This window comes from Pteropus vampyrus, unplaced genomic scaffold, assembly GCF_000151845.1.
Source record: "Pteropus vampyrus isolate Shadow unplaced genomic scaffold, Pvam_2.0 Scaffold32, whole genome shotgun sequence".
Classification (NCBI taxonomy): Eukaryota; Metazoa; Chordata; class Mammalia; order Chiroptera; family Pteropodidae; genus Pteropus; species Pteropus vampyrus.
The window spans coordinates 9,838,725-9,858,355 of NW_011888813.1; the positions used below are offsets into that span (position 1 = coordinate 9,838,725).

The following is a 19,631-nucleotide window of genomic DNA, read 5'->3' on the forward strand; positions in this document are numbered from 1 at the left end:
TGTTGGAGACACAGGAAGCCAGCCCTCCCTCCAAGAACCTGCTGGAGACACAGGAAGCCAGCCCTCCCTCTGACCACCTGCCGGAGACACAGGAAGCCAGCCCTCTCTGCGCACCTGCTAGAGACCAAGTTCTTCTGACATTCTTGGTTTCACGTAAGCCTCTAGGGAAGAAGTATCCTGCAGCAGTTAAGAGGACACTTGGGGCAACACAGCCTCCATCCAAAGTCTTGCCCCATCACTGGCTCTGTGGCTTTGGGCAAGTGTCTTAACCTCTCTGTACCTCAGTTTCCTCACCTGTAAACTACTCATAAACATGCCTCATAGGATTGTTCTGAGGATTAAATAAGACACATTATATAAACTGCTTAGCTCAGAGGCTGGCCAATTACGCAAATGCATCATCATCACTGTGATGTTCATCCTTCCACCTCTCCATATCATCCCTCAAGCACCCTCTTACTATCTAAAAGGCACAGGGTCTAACGGGGTCAAGACACAGGGAAATTCTTTCAGCCTCTTATGCCTTTTGCAGTTATCCCCAAATCTGCATTCACCCATTAAAACATCTTCCTGATTAATGAACTGTATCCACTTCAAAGAGAATTTCATGGACAGAGCGACCCTGCAGCATTAAAAAGCTTTCCCTGAGCTATTTCCTGAACTTTGCAAGACTTCTGGCATGTAAACCAGACTCTTCTTGTGAATCCTGAAGCTTGTTTTCAAACGAGCTGCAACCGAGCGCTGCCTCTGCCAATCCCGGCATTTCTCAGTCCTTATCGTTGGCAGTGCTCTCCGTGTTGGGATGGTGGATGTGTTCATATTTGCTCACTGGCTGCCAGAAACCAGCTGTGACACTTAACTGTTCCCTCATCTTTTCTCCTTTCTGTCTCTATCCTCAAGGGTCAGGAACGTGGCTTCTGAAAAAAAAAAAAACCCGAATCCCAGCCATTCTAAAAATGCCTGAGAATGGTGTTCTGAGGTCCACGTTTTGACTCTTTTGATTCTGGGATTCTAAAGGTCCATTCCTCAGCCCTTCCAGTCCTCCCCTTCCATTTACTCTGTATTTCTCTCAAAGTATATCAAAACCGTTAAAGCCCAAGCCCTTCATAACCAGTGCCCCCAACTCAAAGTACTAAAATTATACCTAGGTTCCAGCTAGAGATTTTAAAAAACTAAACTTTTAAAAATGGCCTCTAACTTAGATTTGTGGCTCTCACTAGAAAAGGCACAGCCCTTTTTGTTAGATCAGTTAAATATTCGGCTTTTATAGGGGAGAAGACATACATCTGAGACTCTCACCTTCCTGGGATGAGGTGTCAGAGACATCAGCACCAGAGCTGATCAACCACTTTCTCTTAAGTTAATAGAGCGGCTCTAAATGTTCTTATTCTTAACCCGTAAGAATGCAACACTCACACACATAGTCAGATCAAGCAGCACCGCTCCCTGTGATCTAAAAGTGATCATCTTGAGAACCTAAAAAAAAAAAAGTCTACGGCACAAGACAAAGCCTCCACCACGCTCCCCCACCAGTGCCGCCTCTCGGCCCTTCCCCATCCCTCCGCCCTTCCCCATCCCGGCTTCCCTCCTGATGCTCAGCTTCCTCGGTTTTCACAGCTTCTAAAATTAACCTCTGAGAGGCCATAAGCTGAGCAGCAGGTGATCCATCAATCCTTCCTTTTCCTAAAGTCGGCCTTTCCGCCTGATCACAGGGGAGGGGGTGGCAACAGGGGGACTGACTTCCTGGTTGCCTTTCTCGTCAGGTGACTGGTGTCTGTGGTATGTTTCCTAGTTCTGGGCAGGGTGCAGAATGTTGCCCCCTCTCCCCTACCCACTTCCCGTCCCCTTCCTCTCCCCTGTCCCATTTTGTTGTTTTGTTTATTATCTGGAGCTCCTCTCTGGGACATTCCAACCAAGGATTATACAAGCCTTTGAAGGTGGATAATGGTGACCTGACTCCTGGCTTCATATCGATCCCTCCACTGGGGTTAAAGGTGACTCACGGGGCTTGTCAAAGGGGACTGCAAAGCAGGTACTTCAGTAGACTCCAGAAGCTGGAATTAGTCTACACCGCCACCGGAGGTGGGTGGGGGGCCAATGATAAAATGTTGGAAGTGAAGCATCGGGCTGCAGTGAGAGGCAGAGGGGACTGCAGGGCGTCCAGCTCAAGCCAGACGTGGCGCGCTGAGCTCTGCTGGGCAGTGTGGGGCTCCCCAGAGATCAAGGGGAGGCCCACTGCCGTTCTTACCAGCTCCTCGAGTCATTTCCTTTGTACGACCTACTCAGTTCAGACCCTGGACTGTGGCCCATCTGCCAGCCCCGAGCTAGATTTGCAGATGCCGACCAAGGGCAGGATGAGAGGAAAAGATCTAAGTGGCTGCTGTCTGGTGGCCTGAAGTGGAGTGGCCACGAAGGGCATGACAGAGGAAACGCCCTTCCAGCCATCCGGGCCAGCCAGCCCTTACAGCTGGGAGTGACAGCGGCAGATAGACTAGGTTGGTGGCCCCGTCCAAACAGGAGCGTCACGCAGCCCAGGAGGTGAAAACAAGAGGCTATAAATAGCACACGAGGCTCTATACCCAGAGACCAGCCACAGACCAGCCAGCGGGAGAACGCAGGCAGGCTCTGTGCACACAGGCGCCCACGCTCCCCACACGTGGGCAGCGGCAGAGCCCTGAATGTGGATGATGCACACGTACATCCACGCGGGGTCACCAACACCACTAGGCTGGCTGCCCGCTGCCCACACTCCATTACTGCGAGTGTCTGCCGCCTTTGAACCTTTGGGCTAGAAATCCCCTCACTTTTTCCAGGCCTTGGGCAAAGCTGGCTGGGCAGGGGATGATGGCTTCATCAGTATATGTCTCTATGCTTCTCCTTTCGGGAAGCGAGGCACTATGTCAAACCCCGGGGTAAGAAACATTATGCAACGTAAAATGACAATAAAGAGAGAGAAAGGAAGAGCGAAGCAGAGAAGAGCGAACGGAAAGCGCTGGGGACGCGCGCCCTGACTGAGCTGCGTGGGAAGCCGAGGAGCGGCCGCCTGGCGTCCCCAGCACAGAGCAGACACTGGACCCAGGCTCGTTTCCCTCCTGCAGCTCGGCTCCAGCCTTTAGGGGCACTGCATCTGCTCCACCTTGACCTCCAAGGGAGTCTACCAGGGCTTGGGGCCAGAGGGGAGCAGCACGAGAAGATGGCGTTCCCACTCTCTCCCCAGTCTTTGCTGCTCTGGCCGACGGTGTCTCCCTCCACCACCTCTGTGGGCGCCCTGGAGCCCCGTCCAGGGCCCTGGAGCCCCCTCTGGGTGTGAGGCCTGCAGGAAGGCTGTGCTGGGTTTCTCACAGTGAGGCGGGAAAGCCTTCTGGGAATCAGCCTCCAGCTTCGACACATAAACAATGAGCTTTGAAAACTCAGATTCAGCATTTCAATGTAAAGAAGACTACGGATACCCTTAAAAAAATAATTATTTACAGTATGTGAGTGTTATGCTGAGGGGGAGGGGATAAGTTCATTTTGTCATGAGAAGATTAAAAATCATCAACTTGTCAACTAATGGGGGAAAAAAAAACCTTTTCTCTTCTACCTGTGGTCAAGAATCCAGTGATAAGGGACTTTTATGCAAGCTGCTGAAGACCCACGAATGACCAGTCCCCTCCTTGCCTTTTCCCTCTTAACTCCATGATTCCAGTTCGACGAAAGGATTTCTTTAAAACAACGATCACTGTGTACAGTGGTCTGTGATCTGGCTGAGTGCTAAGGAAGGTGCTTGACTCTTACACAGCTCTGATGAAATCAGTACTGATGAGTTATGCAACTTGATTTCAGAAACCATTTCAGGCTGTAACTTGATTACAATCTTGTCTTTACTCCTCTTGCAATGTCTGAGAATAAGTTGTTTTTTCGGGTTTTTTTTTTTTTTTCTGAAATATTCCTCTATAACTTCAAACATTATTTAAAAACCACACTGCAGGTGAACTGCGAGCTCCAGGACTGAGCCAGTTGTACATCTGCTCAGCAGTGGTGTTTGCTTCTTGGAGGTCTGGGCCGCCTGAAATTTCAACTGCTGGCAATTTGAGTTTAGCAAAGAGAAACTGAGGATTCTGTACCACTAGGAGCAGGTAATGTCAGCTGCTGGCAGAGGGACAAGCCCCTCCTGAGAACGCTTGGCTACAGCCCTTGGGTCTTTTAAAGAGGAACGAGTGAGAAAGAAAGGAGTCAAGTTTCTTAAAGCTGCTGGAAGAATGTGACAAGGGCAGGGCTAGGAAGGATGACCTGGACCTCCGCATCAGTGCATTATCGGCTCCAAAAGTGGGGGACCCCCCCTTGCTCAGGAGACCGTATGGTCTTCTGAGAGCCGGAGCCCCAAACGAGCTGCAGACCCGGCCATAAGGTGGGCACCAGCCCTGGTGGGCGTCGTGCTGGGGTCTGTTTCTCACGCCGTCATCTGCACACCGGCGCGTTTCATCGACAGGAGGCTGCAACGCAGCAGCTTCGCGATGACGAGCTGAGCAGACCCTGGAGGACAAGCTAACTGTCCGCTCGGCAGGGCTCTGGCTGGGGTGGAATGTGGGCAGAGGAATAGCCTCAAGTTAGGAGGAGGAGGGGACGGATAGCTCCATTTAAGGCCATTTTCCAACACTTTCTAAGAAGATCTTTCTAAAACCACAGTAGTCTAGCTCCAGACGTGGCGAAAAATCACGAGGCGGTAGACAGAAGAGACGTTCAAAGAAGGAAAGGCGTCGTCCATGCCTGACGCTGCTCAACGGCCAACAGAAGGTGAAGACAGCTCTGCTTAACTAAATGAGCCCCGTCCTCCTCTCTACGGCAGCCTGGAAGGCCGGTGGGGGTGACACGGGGGGCGCCATGGTCGTTCATTCCAAGGTTATTCCAAGCTTCTGCACAGCGCCCACCTCGCCAGACCTTCCTTTCTGCTCCGTCTATACAACGGGAGCCTGCGATTAATGAGGTCCCAAAAGGGAAAGAAATCTCTTAAAAGGGGCACTGCTCAGCCCCATGACTGTGAAGCTGGCCCTACGTAGCCTCTCCTAGCAGAAACTAAACTCACAGGAACAATGCCTGCAGGAGTAAAGAAGGTCTCTCCACCGGGATTCATTATAGGGGCTGCTTCCCTTCCCCCAAGTCTTAGGCCTTGAAATTATATTGGAACTTTGTCATCTTGGAAACACACCTAAGCATTCATTCATACATATGCATGGATGCATGTTTATATGCATATGCATGTAATCATGCATTTAGGTAGTTTTAAAGTGATTCTACAAGAGAAGTTGTACTTGAGCATTAGTTCTTCCTAAGGCCTGGTGTATAAATGAGAAGGTTAAGTTCACAAACTATGGTGCTGAAGGCTATAGAAATATCTACTCACAACCTGCTTGTATCTCAGGGGGAGTATTCAAAAGCATCATGGCACTGGCAGCATCAATGTCAGGATCTGGAAAAATCAACCAATAAATAACATTATTTACAACAGGGCCAATGTGTCTGTGTGTTTTCCCCCTGCATGATATAGCTTATGAATGCAACAGAGGAAAAAAAAAAATCCAAAACTAGATAAGCTATCCCAAAGATGATACATTATGCAACGTAAAATGACAATAAAGAGAGAGAAAGGAAGAGCGAAGCAGAGAAGAGCGAACGGAAAGCGCTGGGGACGCGCGCCCTGACTGAGCTGCGTGGGAAGCCGAGGAGCGGCCGCCTGGCGTCCCTGGCACAGAGCAGACACTGGACCCAGGCTCGTTTCCCTCCTGCAGCTCGGCTCCAGCCTTTAGGGGCACTGCATCTGCTCCACCTTGACCTCCAAGGGAGTCTACCAGGGCTTGGGGCCAGAGGGGAGCAGCACGAGAAGATGGTGTTCCCACTCTCTCCCCAGTCTTTGCTGCTCTGGCCGACGGTGTCTCCCTCCACCACCTCTGTGGGCGCCCTGGAGCCCCGTCCAGGGCCCTGGAGCCCCCTCTGGGTGTGAGGCCTGCAGGAAGGCTGTGCTGGGTTTCTCACAGTGAGGCGGGAAAGCCTTCTGGGAATCAGCCTCCAGCTTCGACACATAAACAATGAGCTTTGAAAACTCAGATTCAGCATTTCAATGTAAAGAAGACTACGGATACCCTTAAAAAAATAATTATTTACAGTATGTGAGTGTTATGCTGAGGGGGAGGGGATAAGTTCATTTTGTCATGAGAAGATTAAAAATCATCAACTTGTCAACTAATGGGGGGAAAAAAAACCTTTTCTCTTCTACCTGTGGTCAAGAATCCAGTGATAAGGGACTTTTATGCAAGCTGCTGAAGACCCGCGAATGACCAGTCCCCTTGCCTTTTCCCTCTTAACTCCATGATTCTAGTTCGACGAAAGGATTTCTTTAAACCAACGATCACTGTGTACAGTGGTCTGTGATCTGGCTGAGTGCTAAGGAAGGTGCTTGACTCTTGCACAGCTCTGATGAAATCAGTACTGATGAGTTATGCAACTTGATTTCAGAAACCATTTCAGGCTGTAACTTGATTACAATCTTGTCTTTACTCCTCTTGCAATGTCTGAGAATAAGTTGTTTTTTCGGGTTTTTTTTTTTTTCTGAAATATTCCTCTATAACTTCAAACATTATTTAAAAACCACACTGCAGGTGAACTGCGAGCTCCAGGACTGAGCCAGTTGTACATCTGCTCAGCAGTGGTGTTTGCTTCTTGGAGGTCTGGGCCGCCTGAAATTTCAACTGCTGGCAATTTGAGTTTAGCAAAGAGAAACTGAGGATTCTGTACCACTAGGAGCAGGTAATGTCAGCTGCTGGCAGAGGGACAAGCCCCTCCTGAGAACGCTTGGCTACAGCCCTTGGGTCTTTTAAAGAGGAACGAGTGAGAAAGAAAGGAGTCAAGTTTCTTAAAGCTGCTGGAAGAATGTGACAAGGGCAGGGCTAGGAAGGATGACCTGGACCTCCGCATCAGTGCATTATCGGCTCCAAAAGTGGGGGACCCCCCCTTGCTCAGGAGACCGTATGGTCTTCTGAGAGCCGGAGCCCCAAACGAGCTGCAGACCCGGCCATAAGGTGGGCACCAGCCCTGGTGGGCGTCGTGCTGGGGTCTGTTTCTCACGCCGTCATCTGCACACCGGCGCGTTTCATCGACAGGAGGCTGCAACGCAGCAGCTTCGCGATGACGAGCTGAGCAGACCCTGGAGGACAAGCTAACTGTCCGCTCGGCAGGGCTCTGGCTGGGGTGGAATGTGGGCAGAGGAATAGCCTCAAGTTAGGAGGAGGAGGGGACGGATAGCTCCATTTAAGGCCATTTTCCAACACTTTCTAAGAAGATCTTTCTAAAACCACAGTAGTCTAGCTCCAGACGTGGCGAAAAATCACGAGGCGGTAGACAGAAGAGACGTTCAAAGAAGGAAAGGCGTCGTCCATGCCTGACGCTGCTCAACGGCCAACAGAAGGTGAAGACAGCTCTGCTTAACTAAATGAGCCCCGTCCTCCTCTCTACGGCAGCCTGGAAGGCCGGTGGGGGTGACACGGGGGGCGCCATGGTCGTTCATTCCAAGGTTATTCCAAGCTTCTGCACAGCGCCCACCTCGCCAGACCTTCCTTTCTGCTCCGTCTATACAACGGGAGCCTGCGATTAATGAGGTCCCAAAAGGGAAAGAAATCTCTTAAAAGGGGCACTGCTCAGCCCCATGACTGTGAAGCTGGCCCTACGTAGCCTCTCCTAGCAGAAACTAAACTCACAGGAACAATGCCTGCAGGAGTAAAGAAGGTCTCTCCACCGGGATTCATTATAGGGGCTGCTTCCCTTCCCCCAAGTCTTAGGCCTTGAAATTATATTGGAACTTTGTCATCTTGGAAACACACCTAAGCATTCATTCATACATATGCATGGATGCATGTTTATATGCATATGCATGTAATCATGCATTTAGGTAGTTTTAAAGTGATTCTACAAGAGAAGTTGTACTTGAGCATTAGTTCTTCCTAAGGCCTGGTGTATAAATGAGAAGGTTAAGTTCACAAACTATGGTGCTGAAGGCTATAGAAATATCTACTCACAACCTGCTTGTATCTCAGGGGGAGTATTCAAAAGCATCATGGCACTGGCAGCATCAATGTCAGGATCTGGAAAAATCAACCAATAAATAACATTATTTACAACAGGGCCAATGTGTCTGTGTGTTTTCCCCCTGCATGATATAGCTTATGAATGCAACAGAGGAAAAAAAAAAATCCAAAACTAGATAAGCTATCCCAAAGATGATTTTCTTCCCATTTGGATTTGAGAGAAGATTATTCTAGAATGAGATTTCAGGGGCAGATTCTAAGTTTTTTCAGAAAAAGCATGGTCTCTTCTCAATTTGTTAATTTCATAATTTGTACTGTATGTTCCTGGTAACTTGCTGATCTATACACCCCCACAGCTTGTTCCCCTGGAGTGGAGGCATAGCAGAGTGGGGTGACAATAAGAGGTTTGGCCACAGGAATCTTTAATGAAGCGGAGAAACTCACAGCACCAATCAGAGAAAGCATTAAATACACCTGCATCTAGTGAGATTACAAACAAGACGTTTGGTCATTTCCACTTGTCAGAATGTAAATTGTATGAGATTGTGTGCACAGCGGTGGTGGAGGTGGTGAGGCATTAAAAAACAAACACTTAAAATATATTTAAAAAAATTAAAGTTATAATATCGAGGGCACAATGTTTGTTTCCACATCTATTATTGCTTTTAATATGGGACCAAAAAAAAAAAAAACCCCTCATCATTTCATTGCTATAATTCTTAATAGGTTTCTGAACCCTTACTGATCCACCGGTTGACAGATGGCAGGTTTATATAGAGACAGAGAAAAATATTATCCTTTTATAACTAAATTCATTTTCCTCTGAGAAACAGCAGCGCGGCTGCTATGGAAATGAAAGTCACCATGGCAACAGTAAACAACCCCCAAGAATGGTCACTGAATAGACTGAAAAGAACATCTGCCCCAACCCTGCGTCCCAGCTGCCCTGGGGCGAAATCCGCTAATGGCGCGGTGACGCCGCGTGACAGACGCTGCCGCCTGTGCCCTGTCCAAATAAACGAAGTGTGCAGTGGAAGCCGACATCACAATGCCTGTCCTTGCAGATTACAGCCTCTGTGTCCGCTAAACCCAGTGACTGACGATGCGGGGAACGGGGGCCCGCACTTGTCAGTTTTTGTACAAATTACATACCAAAAAATTCAATTTAATACTAATGGCTCCGTGGCACTTTATTTTGGGTATTATGCAAGAAAATGACTTTTTTTACTGTTTAAAAAAAGTACATTTTTCATACTTTATATGTGCAGTTTAATTCCAAGGGAGAAAGGGGAAGCAGCAGAAAGCCCCACCAGCGATTAATAATATAGATGAAGCTGGTTCCAGAAGACAATGTCAAAAAAAAAAAAAAAAAAAAAGGGAAGGAACTTTTACTCTGCAAGCCCTTTTCTATTTTGCCTGCAGGAGGCCCGTTACTTATACTCCATAATGGAGTGAAAGTTTATTTTAATAAGTACATTGTATGAAAAACAGGTAAATTAACTGATATGGCAACTCCTGGGGTGAAATTCCTAAAACAGTCATCGCTTCCCACTGATATTAAAATATATATGTCAGCTGAAGGGTGAACTGAAAAATATAACATTCCACTCACTGCTCCCAGGGTTCCCGTGGCCCATGCCCTCTCCTCTCCCCACAGGGCCTGTTGCCAAGACGAGAATTTGCATTTTCAGGGCACTGCTGGCACCCCATAAGCCTCAGGGAACAGCAGCTCCTGGAGGTGCCGTGGGGGCGGGGGTGGGGTGGGAGGAGGGGGACACTGAGGACGTCCTTTCTAGTCTCTTTTTGGAAAGGGACTTTCCTGTCTCAGGGCTGACATAACATGCCAGGTTTTTGTTTTTGTTTTTTTTTTTTTTACACCAGGTAAAATTTCTTTGCCATATTTTGAGAATGCACACACTGCAGGCAACCCACGGTCCGGCTGGATGGTCCCCGCCTTCCCAGGTGACTCTTACCCACAGTTTTCCGGAACCACCAGGAGGTCTGATGGGGGCAGAGCAAGAGGAAAATACAGGTAAGAAGTCAGGAGTCTTTTCCTATTTGTTTTGCGGAAAATTAAAGGAAGTAGTTTCGTATTCTTCAAAAATACATCGGACCTCAGGAGGAAGGTATAAAGGGCCTCAGACAGATATAATGAAATAAATGCGAGAGTAGGAAGACAAAGAGACCTTAAAGGAAAAGAATAGAATTAACACTCACATGAATTTTGCAGAACCTAAGGGGTCTCTTGAGGAGCGCTTCAGACCCACATAACATCCACCCACAACTCCCACCCCGACCCCAGCCAAGCCAAATAAACACTTAAACCAAGAAAGAACAACGCTTCTAAAGGACAAGTCACTCAATCCTTTCTTCCACCCAGATTTGCCACGCCTTTGGCCTCCACAGATAATAATTCTGATGCTACCTTCGCACTCTGCTGGTCTCCAGGCATTTGGGGTAGGTGTGACACCCAGCATTCTCATCTCATTCAGAATCAGTTCGAACCTATGGCCCCAACTCTCCATACTGAATGGGTCAGTTCCTGAGCGGCATAAGCCCGAACACGAAACCCTATGGGCAGAGCGGAACGGAGGACAAGGCATGGGATGCCCTCCCTCTTGCCATCTTGGCAGGAGAACTGACGAACGTAAGAACTACGAATGGTATGAGAAAGCACGATTGTGTGTTTATGCAAGTGTGCGCACACCAGCACCACAGTGAGTGCCATCCTCGGTGTAACTTACTGAGTTCTGACAAATTTTACACCAGCGCTACCACCACCTTAATCAAGATAAAGAGCACAGGTACGATACAGATTTCCATCGCCCCAAAGTTTTCTTGTGCCCCTTTGCAGTCATCCCCACCGTTGCCCTGGGCAATATTCACCCATGATGTGGTGTCAGTGGGTCCTGCTCTATTACTGCTATCACTGAGTGGTATTCCATTGCATAGATATACTACAATTTGTTTATCTGCCTGAAGACGGTCATCTGGATTGCTTCCAGTTTGGGATTTTATCTCAAAAGCTGCTATGAAGTTTTGTACCAGTGGTTCATGAACATATACTTTCATTATCCTTGGGTAATTGCTGGTCTGTGTATGTTTCACTTTATAAGGAACTGACAAACGCTTTTCCTAAGAGGATGTACCATGTAGCATTTTTGCCAACAGTTGAAATTGTCAGTCTTTTCAAGTTTTAGCCATTGTAGTAGATGTGTAGTGGTATTTCGTTGTGGTTTTAATTTGTATTTCCCTAATGACAAGTGATGTTGAGCATCTTTTCATCTGCTTAACAGCCCTTTGTATAACTTCTTTTGTGAAATGCCTGCTGAAGTCTGTACCCATTTTTTAAACTGGGTTGTTCAACTTCTTACTATTGAGTTGTAAGATTTCTTTAAACATTCTGGATGGAAGTACTTTGTGAGATATATATTTTTTTTCTCAGCTTATCTATTCAGTTTCTTAATAGTCTTTTTATAAGCAGAAGTTTAAAACATTTTAAGACCAATTTATCAATTTCTTTTGTAATTCAATGCTTTTTATGTGTCTCAACTAACTAATCTTTGCCTACCCCAAAGCTGCAAAGATTTTTTTTCCTGAAGAACATCTTTTTTATTCTCATTTGTTAGTACATCAAATACAATGTTACGTGGGTTCAAAACCCAGATTTACAGGTAAATGAAATTAATCCACCAGACCTCTTCCTTTACCCAGTAAGTACAGAACCCTGAGAATTTTATAAATCAATACTAAAAGGACCCTTCTTTTTTGGCTCCAGGTGTGGCGAGGGGACACCAGGCAGCCTCTGCCAGCCACGTTTTTATGGGAAAAAGTCTCTTTGACCCTCCGCTAAACATGTGACACACCTTCATGCTCGACACGCCCTGACATTCTGCATGTGCTTCAGGCTTCAGAGCGGACGAGCTCCCATCTCTCCTCTCCAGAGATGCTACAATGCTTATTCTTATCTATTATTAAAATGTCTAGGTTTTCTCCCTTTAAAAAAAAATCATTAACGTTTTCACAGTAAAATAATATATACTAGGTGGAAATAATTTGAGAAATTAGTGCCTTTCCCACAGACCAGATTCACATTCTCTTTAAGTAGTCCAGAAACTATCTACATAAATATAGGCATTTATGTACATTCACTGAGACACCAACACACATATACTTAACACTCATACACATGTACTTACTCTTTAAAATTGGGTTTATAGGAAAAAATACTTTCTGAAATAACTTTTTCTCCTTATTTTTCACTTAATGACATATATATTGCCATCCTTTCATATTAGTATATGTGACTTAAGTTTTCCTGTGGTGACATTTTTGTGCACAAAAACACACACCAGTGTTCACGCTGACATTCTCTTTCGTTCGGACTGCAGACCACGGAAAGGCAGAAACGACGCGTGTGTAACCTGTAACCTGTGCCCAGCACGCTGCCTCTCCCCACAGACCCTAGCCTAGGACCTGGAGACATGGCGCCAGCACAGCAAATCGCTCCTCCTTCAGCCCCCTCATCTTTTTCCCTTCCTGTGCAGCCCGGTGCAGCCCCAGCCCCACCCCCTCCCTCCTCTGCCTGCTCACACCTAGTACCTCCTGGGGTCACCCCCACTGGCTGCTGTGGGTAACGTTATGCTTCCCAAGCACACTCTGGGTCTCTCTGAAAGCCTTTCAATTCTCTGTGGTCAAGAGAGACGAATGGTGCTTTACACCCTTAGGTAGCAGAGATGTGATGGAAGAACATCTTTTTGGCAGGATGCTGTTGACCAAGGACACTTATTTTGGAGCTTTTTGGCTGGAGATGTTTTAGGGGACTGGGCAGCTGTTCGAGGGTTAGAGGATTCTTCTGCTTCGGAGGCACCGCTGGTTCTGAAGGACAAAAGGTCCAGGACTAGATTCTAGGAAGGGGGAGCAGTGGGATGGCTACATAGGATTTCTCCTGGGCTTAAGAGAGAAGGTGGTTCAATCCGGTTTATCAGCATAAGAAAAGAGGAAGATATTTTTGGCCTTGAACTCTTTTGAGGAATGAAGATCCACTTGGCAGGCGTATCCTTCAGGCCGTAACTCTGGAGAACGGGGGTGAGGCGGCGCGGTGCAGGGGAATAAAGCAGCAGAACTCTATTTTTAAAGGGGAGAAAGTGTCTCCCAATAGGACCTAAGTCAGTAGGTTCCTAATATAGAAACCCACACCATTGCCACTGGTTGATGCAGCGTCCCACCGAGCATGACGTCATGGGTGCTTAACAAAGTTACGACCACCCTCAAAATGCAGCCAATCTCAAATCCCACATTCAAACACTCCTCCCTTCTCTGCTTCAGTAACAAATGTTACTCCTCCTCTGGACCGGTTCCCAGAGGCCCATTTCAATTTTCATCCTTAATGCGGTTATCTTATCACTTTGCCTCTTTTCCGCAGTACGAGACTGAAAAACGGTCACACGTCTTATAGATGTTTTTGAAGCCCTTTCTCTTGAAGGTACAGAGACAATTATATTATGCTGCAGTGAAAGACACAGGCCACAAAGTTCCTAGAACCAATGGTTGAGCTTCTTGGATTTAAAACAATACTGTCCTTCATTTCCCCCAAACTGGATGGAGATGGTTTCTTTTAAGCACAGGAGGAGGCTTTTTCTCTGTGGGTATGATGGAAAAAAATCACTCAGCAGGGCATGAGGATTCCTGGGTTCAGGTCCCGGTTTTGCCACTGTGTAACAGGTGACTCTCATTTGGGGTCTGAGTGCATTCCTTTTAAAACGGTGGTGGGTGGCTACAGACTTGGGGGGAGCCAGCTTGGTTTTTCATCTCATTCCTGGTTCTGCCTGTAAGGTCCCCTGACTCCCTCCCCTCTTTCTGACTCGGGGCTCCCAGGAGGACCTACCAAATGGGCATCTGCTCCAACACCTTTGAGGCGCTAACACTCTTAGTAAGGCTGGAAGAATATCCTTTTATTCCTGCGAAGCTGTGGCGGGTCATCGGCTGGGTCCACGTCAGCGCCATCCATCCAGCCCGGCCTGGGTATCCTGTGGGTTTCTGTCAACACTCAGCTCCCCTTCCTCTGAGCTCTGGCATCAGAGGAAGTGTCTGCAGAGACCATCCATTAACAAACTCAGAATACAAAGCATGGTTGGGAGCCCCGGATTCAATCCTCACTGCTGTAGAATGACTACAAAAATGCGAACCCCATCCTTAGCATCTTGAGCTGACTGACCTTACAGAATGATAACAAAACATTTCCCATATGGAAAGCCTGAGAATTACAACCAGCAATCATTACCTTCTTAGAAATTGTCTGATTTTCCATAGGGCTAATGTGTTTCTCTATTTCTCCCTGCTCCACTACGTACCTGAAATGTTTCACAGGATGATGAAAGGTCTTCATATAACCGAATAAAAGAGATTCAAGAAACGTAAAAAAAAAACAAAACAAAACCAAATAATAGATAACACACTCGGACAGAAATGATCAGATATAAGGACACAATACAGCCTTAATCAGAAGCACACGCCAAGGTGCTCATAATCTCTTTCACATTCTCTGCTGGAAAGTGAGCCCTACTACAAAAGCCCCGCCTTCCTCACCTGCCTTGTTCTCTGTATCCCTGGTACCTAGAACAGTTCTGGAATGCGGTGCCAGATAAATAGTGATGAACAAACTAATGGATGGCTCGTCCAATCCAGCTGTCTGAGGCTAAAGGTGCTGCTGCCTGGGGCATAAGCCTCTGGATGTGCAGTGGAACCCCCGAAAATTCCAGGAAACCAAATGCGAGGCCGTACCCCAGCAATACCGAGTTTTGCGAAAATTCATCAGAAGATTCCGATGTGTGTGAAAGGTACAGAACCATCTGTAGTGATGGTAAACCAAGGATATGTGAATGCCATCCAAAGCCCATCAGGATGAGGAACTCTGTACTGAGCTTCCGTATACACGCGCCATGGTCAAGAAAAGCAGTTCTTTGAACCAAATGATCTCAAAAAGAATACATCGAAAGTAAATAAATAGATATAAAAATCACTTTATTGTTGACTCTCCCCCCCGCCCCCGTTCGCAAAATCCCTAGGCGTAGTTTAATAGAGAGAATATCTATGTTTGTGGCTGTGAAACCAGTGAAGTAGAAGTCGTACTCTTTGGTGGCTGTTGCAATCAATCAAGGTATCTGAAACAGCCACCTCTGATCTGGAAGGCAGCAGAACGGGGACGCTGTCAGATCTATCAAGGTCACTTAGCGCGAGTATTTCTTGCACTTCCCTTCTGGGTGAAGGTTGTTAAGATGGTATTGCTATGAACCGCAAACATCTGAGGGGTTTTCACAGCCAGACGAGGGAGAAAGTGAAGCCACTAAGCTCAGTGGACATTCGTCATGATTGACGAGATTTTAGGGAATAAAAAGCCTCATGAAAAGATCGACTCTAAGTTGTGACCTCGAAAATCATCTTCACGATGGGATTGCAGTTAGAGAACACTGAGAGCCAGCCTTCTCCTGCAAAAAACTGAGTCGAAGAAAACTGCAGACTCTTGCTACTCTGAAGAAATAAGGTGAGTTAAAATGCACTATGTTAAGCAAGTTGAAACTAACAGTTGTTTGTTGCAACAAAAGATAATCTAAATCAAGCTGGAGGAAAAAACAATGATGTATACACATACATTTTAGGTCTTATTAGGCTCTTGCTCATACATCTTTGAAGTCTTTCCCAGCTTCAAAACGGTGACTGGTGAACTCTAAATGAGGGGTGTGCTGGTCCTGAGGGCAATGTCACCATCGACTGCAGACTGAGGAATGCATTTATCTAAGTCGGCTCCCCAGTCAGGGGCGGCCTTCTAACTTGTGTAAGTTGTCCATTTATTACCCCTCAGTCCATTTCATGCAGAAGGAGATTTGAGGAGAAGGTTCTGGAAGATAAATACAGAGCTCCACATGCACCCTAGGCTGGGAGTTGGATGCCAAGGTGTCTCTAAGGTCTCAGATGCCCCATTTCTAATGTGGCATTAGAGTGGCTGATCTGGGGGTCTTCGCAGGGACTCTCTCTCTGAGTCAATCACTGTCGCTGCTGCCTCCCTGCCTCAGAAGTGAAAGAACGCTCACTGACAGGCCACGAGCTGGTGCTTCCAACTTGTGTCTTGTCCGGGCAATGAGAAATGCTTTAACTTGGATGTCTTCCGAGTCTTTTAATTCTAACGTCCCCTTTGTTTCTGCAGCGTGGTCTGCATTTCACTGCCTCTTTTTCCAAATATGTGTTTCCAATGAACTCGATGCCCCGAGCCTTTTCCTGGACCATTCTGGGGTCCACCTGTGCCCTCTCAGCCAGGACGCTGTCATCCCACACCACTTTGTTCTGGCACTCTCGATTTTCCAAATGACGAACATCTGCCTCTTTCGCATCTCTGATCGGTTGATGGCAATCTTTCTAGAAGCTGCCTGGGAGCAAATGCAAAGGGACCATGCCGACTGAGACTGACAGTACAAAGGGTCTAAAATTCTAGAACTTGAAGACTAGGCCAAAGGTGACAGGTTTTGACTTCTGTCCCATGGGTCATAATCATTACTTAAGAGACGTGGCATTCTGGTTTGGTTCTGTTTGGCTTGTTTAAGCTGCTTGTCGGTGGTGGGTTTAAAAAAATATATTTTTTAAACTTCCTGTAGGTGAATGAGAAACTGAATATTCTTCAGAAGTGCCTCCCCCGCTGCGCCTCATTCAGCTATAAATCTCTATTTATTGCACTCTGATTTTTTGCCTTTCTGAGGCACCCTGGGGATTATGCAGAGGGAATTCCAACGCTGCAAGGAAGGAATGAAGGGGAGAGATGCTGAAATCTGCTAGACTCTGCTTTGCGAACCTTCTGCTTGCTCCTGGCTTCTTCAACCAGTAACGAAACCAAAGGCCAGCACCCGGCTGGGAACAGGAAGCCAGCCCTGGGTGTGAGATGGTTTTCATGGGGTGCTATAGCAATGGGGATGCCCACGAGAACCCTGAGAGCGGGAGGCCTAGCCACACCGATGTCTCGGAGGAAGGGTGTGCCAACCCCGGAAGCCAGAGATAGAACCAGGCCGGGAGGTCCCTGAAGCGGGAGCTGAAAACCAGCGGGACAGAGCGCCAGAGCCCCAGGCACGTAAATGGCAGGATGTGTTGGAGAACCATCGGGTATCTATCTATTTTTATCTTTTCCCTCTCTACGTTTGTCTGTCTTCTCCAACTATCAACTTTCCCCCACCTACTGGAGATCAGCTCCTGCCTAGTCCCCGACCCGGGGGCGACTTCCTCCTCTCGTAAAGGGCACAAGGTCACTGGCAACCCCTGCACACACAATCCCACAGTCCCAGCTGTCCTCGTGGTGGCCAGGAGGAAACACAGATACAACCAGGCCCCTCCCAACTCACACAATACCACGACCGGCCAGCAACGTGATCATGCTTCCCATGGGCGAGCGGGTCCTTGGAACGCCCACCCTTTCTCCCTTAGAGACCTGAGTTCGGACACAAGAGGAACCCAGAGCAGCGGAGGCACACTTCCCACAGACCTAGAGATCGACCCTGTTCCTGCTTCACCCCAGACGCACCACCCTGAAGACCCCACATCACCCTTGGACGACTGGGGCGCATTCTTCATAGGAACCTGGGGTTGCTGATTCTTGCAATGGGATTACTGGTCACTGAGCTCTGTCTAGGCTTCAGTTTTTTTAATGCTTAGCCTTTTATGCTTTCTGGTTTAATCTTTCCCTCACAGAAATGCATTAGGAAGAAAGAGATAAAAGCAAATCTGTCACTTCGTGTTTTTTAACCTTTGCGCGGTTCTCTGAAAAACATTTATTCAGAAACAACCTGTGTTATGAAATTTATCAATTGAAAAATAAAGACAAAACACTTGTTTTCCTTTACCCTACATGAGAACATCCCCCCCATGTCATCCCAAATGTGGTTCCTGGGAAGTTCTGCGCCTTTCTGGGTATGTTCAATGAGGACGACATAATAATGTTATTCATTTTGTTTTCACTGAATAGTACATACTCAATTTCATACAAAGAGACACTGGCACCATCCATTCATCATTGATAATAAAAAATATCGTTATGCCGTTAATGAGTAATTCATTCCAGACACAGTTAATGTGAAAATATATAGAGATTCAAGATTAAGACTATAAATAAAGGTATCATAAAAATAAAAGGATTGAGTTTTCCACCCAAAAAGATTTAAGAATCATACTGTGCCAATGGCAGAGAAATGAGAAGGAGCCCGCCCTGCCCCGATCCTTAAGGAGATACCGGCCGAGAAGGCAGCATCCTAAGGGTAGAAGATACTTGCCCGCCGAGGACCTGTGGGTCAGCAGGTGGAGAGTGATTAGTTCGGGTTTAATATTTAGTCTAACCATAAAGCAGTGAGCTGATCTTCCAGTGGGTAAATGGGAAACTGGTTCTGAAGACTATTCCCACAGAAATTTCCAGGCCAGTCTGTTCCCATTGGGGCTGCAACAAGGACAAAACCATCTGGAGCCAGCTTTGCAGGCCAGCCCGGCAAGCTGGTGGGGCTCAGGTTACTCTGACAGCAACTGGGTTCGCTTTCTTACCATGAAAGGCAGATTTCATCTTTCAATAGGAAAAAAAGTTACGGCGAGTATTATACAATCAAATGCAAACAAAGGACATTGGAAGACAGAGGAGGAAAAACCCAGCACAGCAACCGCCACCATGCTGGCATCCGTGGTCTTCTCTCGCCCTTTCATGATTCTCCTGGGAGGGTTTCGGCATATTTCTCACTGAACGTGAGACCTGCCTGGGGGCCTTTGGATTCTGGTTGTGCCAGAGGTCAGTGTGGCCACCGTACTCCTAGGACATGTGAGGGGAGCGAGGGGGACATCAAAATGAATATCTGTGTCTAAGCATATCCAGGCCTTCCCAATGCCTAGTCTGAAGAAACCCAAAATGCCTATTTCTGCTCCGACCACCGGGATGACTGGCGATGGACATTCAGCCCACCCTGCCAGGCCAGGCTGACCCTGCTGCCACTAGCCTGCTGTTCCTCCAAACGATTACGGCTCCAGAGAACGTGTGCGTGTGTGCTGGGGGCTGGTGGGGTGCAGAAGAGAGGGCTAAGGATAAAACACGTATTCTAAAATCCGGACTTTGGCTTGAATTGCCGTGAAGAGAACAGGCAGAGAGGCCTAGCTCCTCCCTCCCTCCGTCCTCCCCACCCCACCCCCAACTTGGTATGTATTTCTCACTGTTTCTCCTAGGTAAGAAAAAGATTGCTGCTTTTTAAATGTTCTTTACAGAGCCAATCTCACCTAAAATTGAATCCACCTAGCCATCCCAGTATTCTCTGAAAGTCAGATTTTTCTTGTAGTCTGCTGTCCTCTGCATGGTTAGACGGACAGAACTGATGGCAAAAAATGGAATGGAGGGACCTGGATCCTGGCGGATCCCCCTTCTGAGAAATGGTCCTCTGGGCGTACCTACCCGTTGCCTCCAAATTACTTTCAGAATTTGTCACCTGATGCTGTAATGACCAGGTGAGGGTTCATGGGCGACGAGCAGCAGAAACAGGCGGCCGTGCCTGAGTGCACGGAGGCAAG

General features: G+C 47.4%; 1 protein-coding gene across 1 annotated transcript in view; it reads right to left on the reverse strand.

The window, feature by feature from the left end:
- FOXN3 (forkhead box N3) overlaps positions 1–19,631 on the reverse strand; it is a 61,516-nt gene that overhangs the window by 27,549 nt on the left and 14,336 nt on the right. The window contains exon 2 of the mRNA XM_011357130.2: positions 8,049–8,114. Within this exon, the coding sequence (XP_011355432.1) occupies positions 8,049–8,088 (40 nt within the window). The 5' untranslated portion in view covers positions 8,089–8,114. The remainder of the gene's footprint in view (positions 1–8,048; positions 8,115–19,631) is intronic.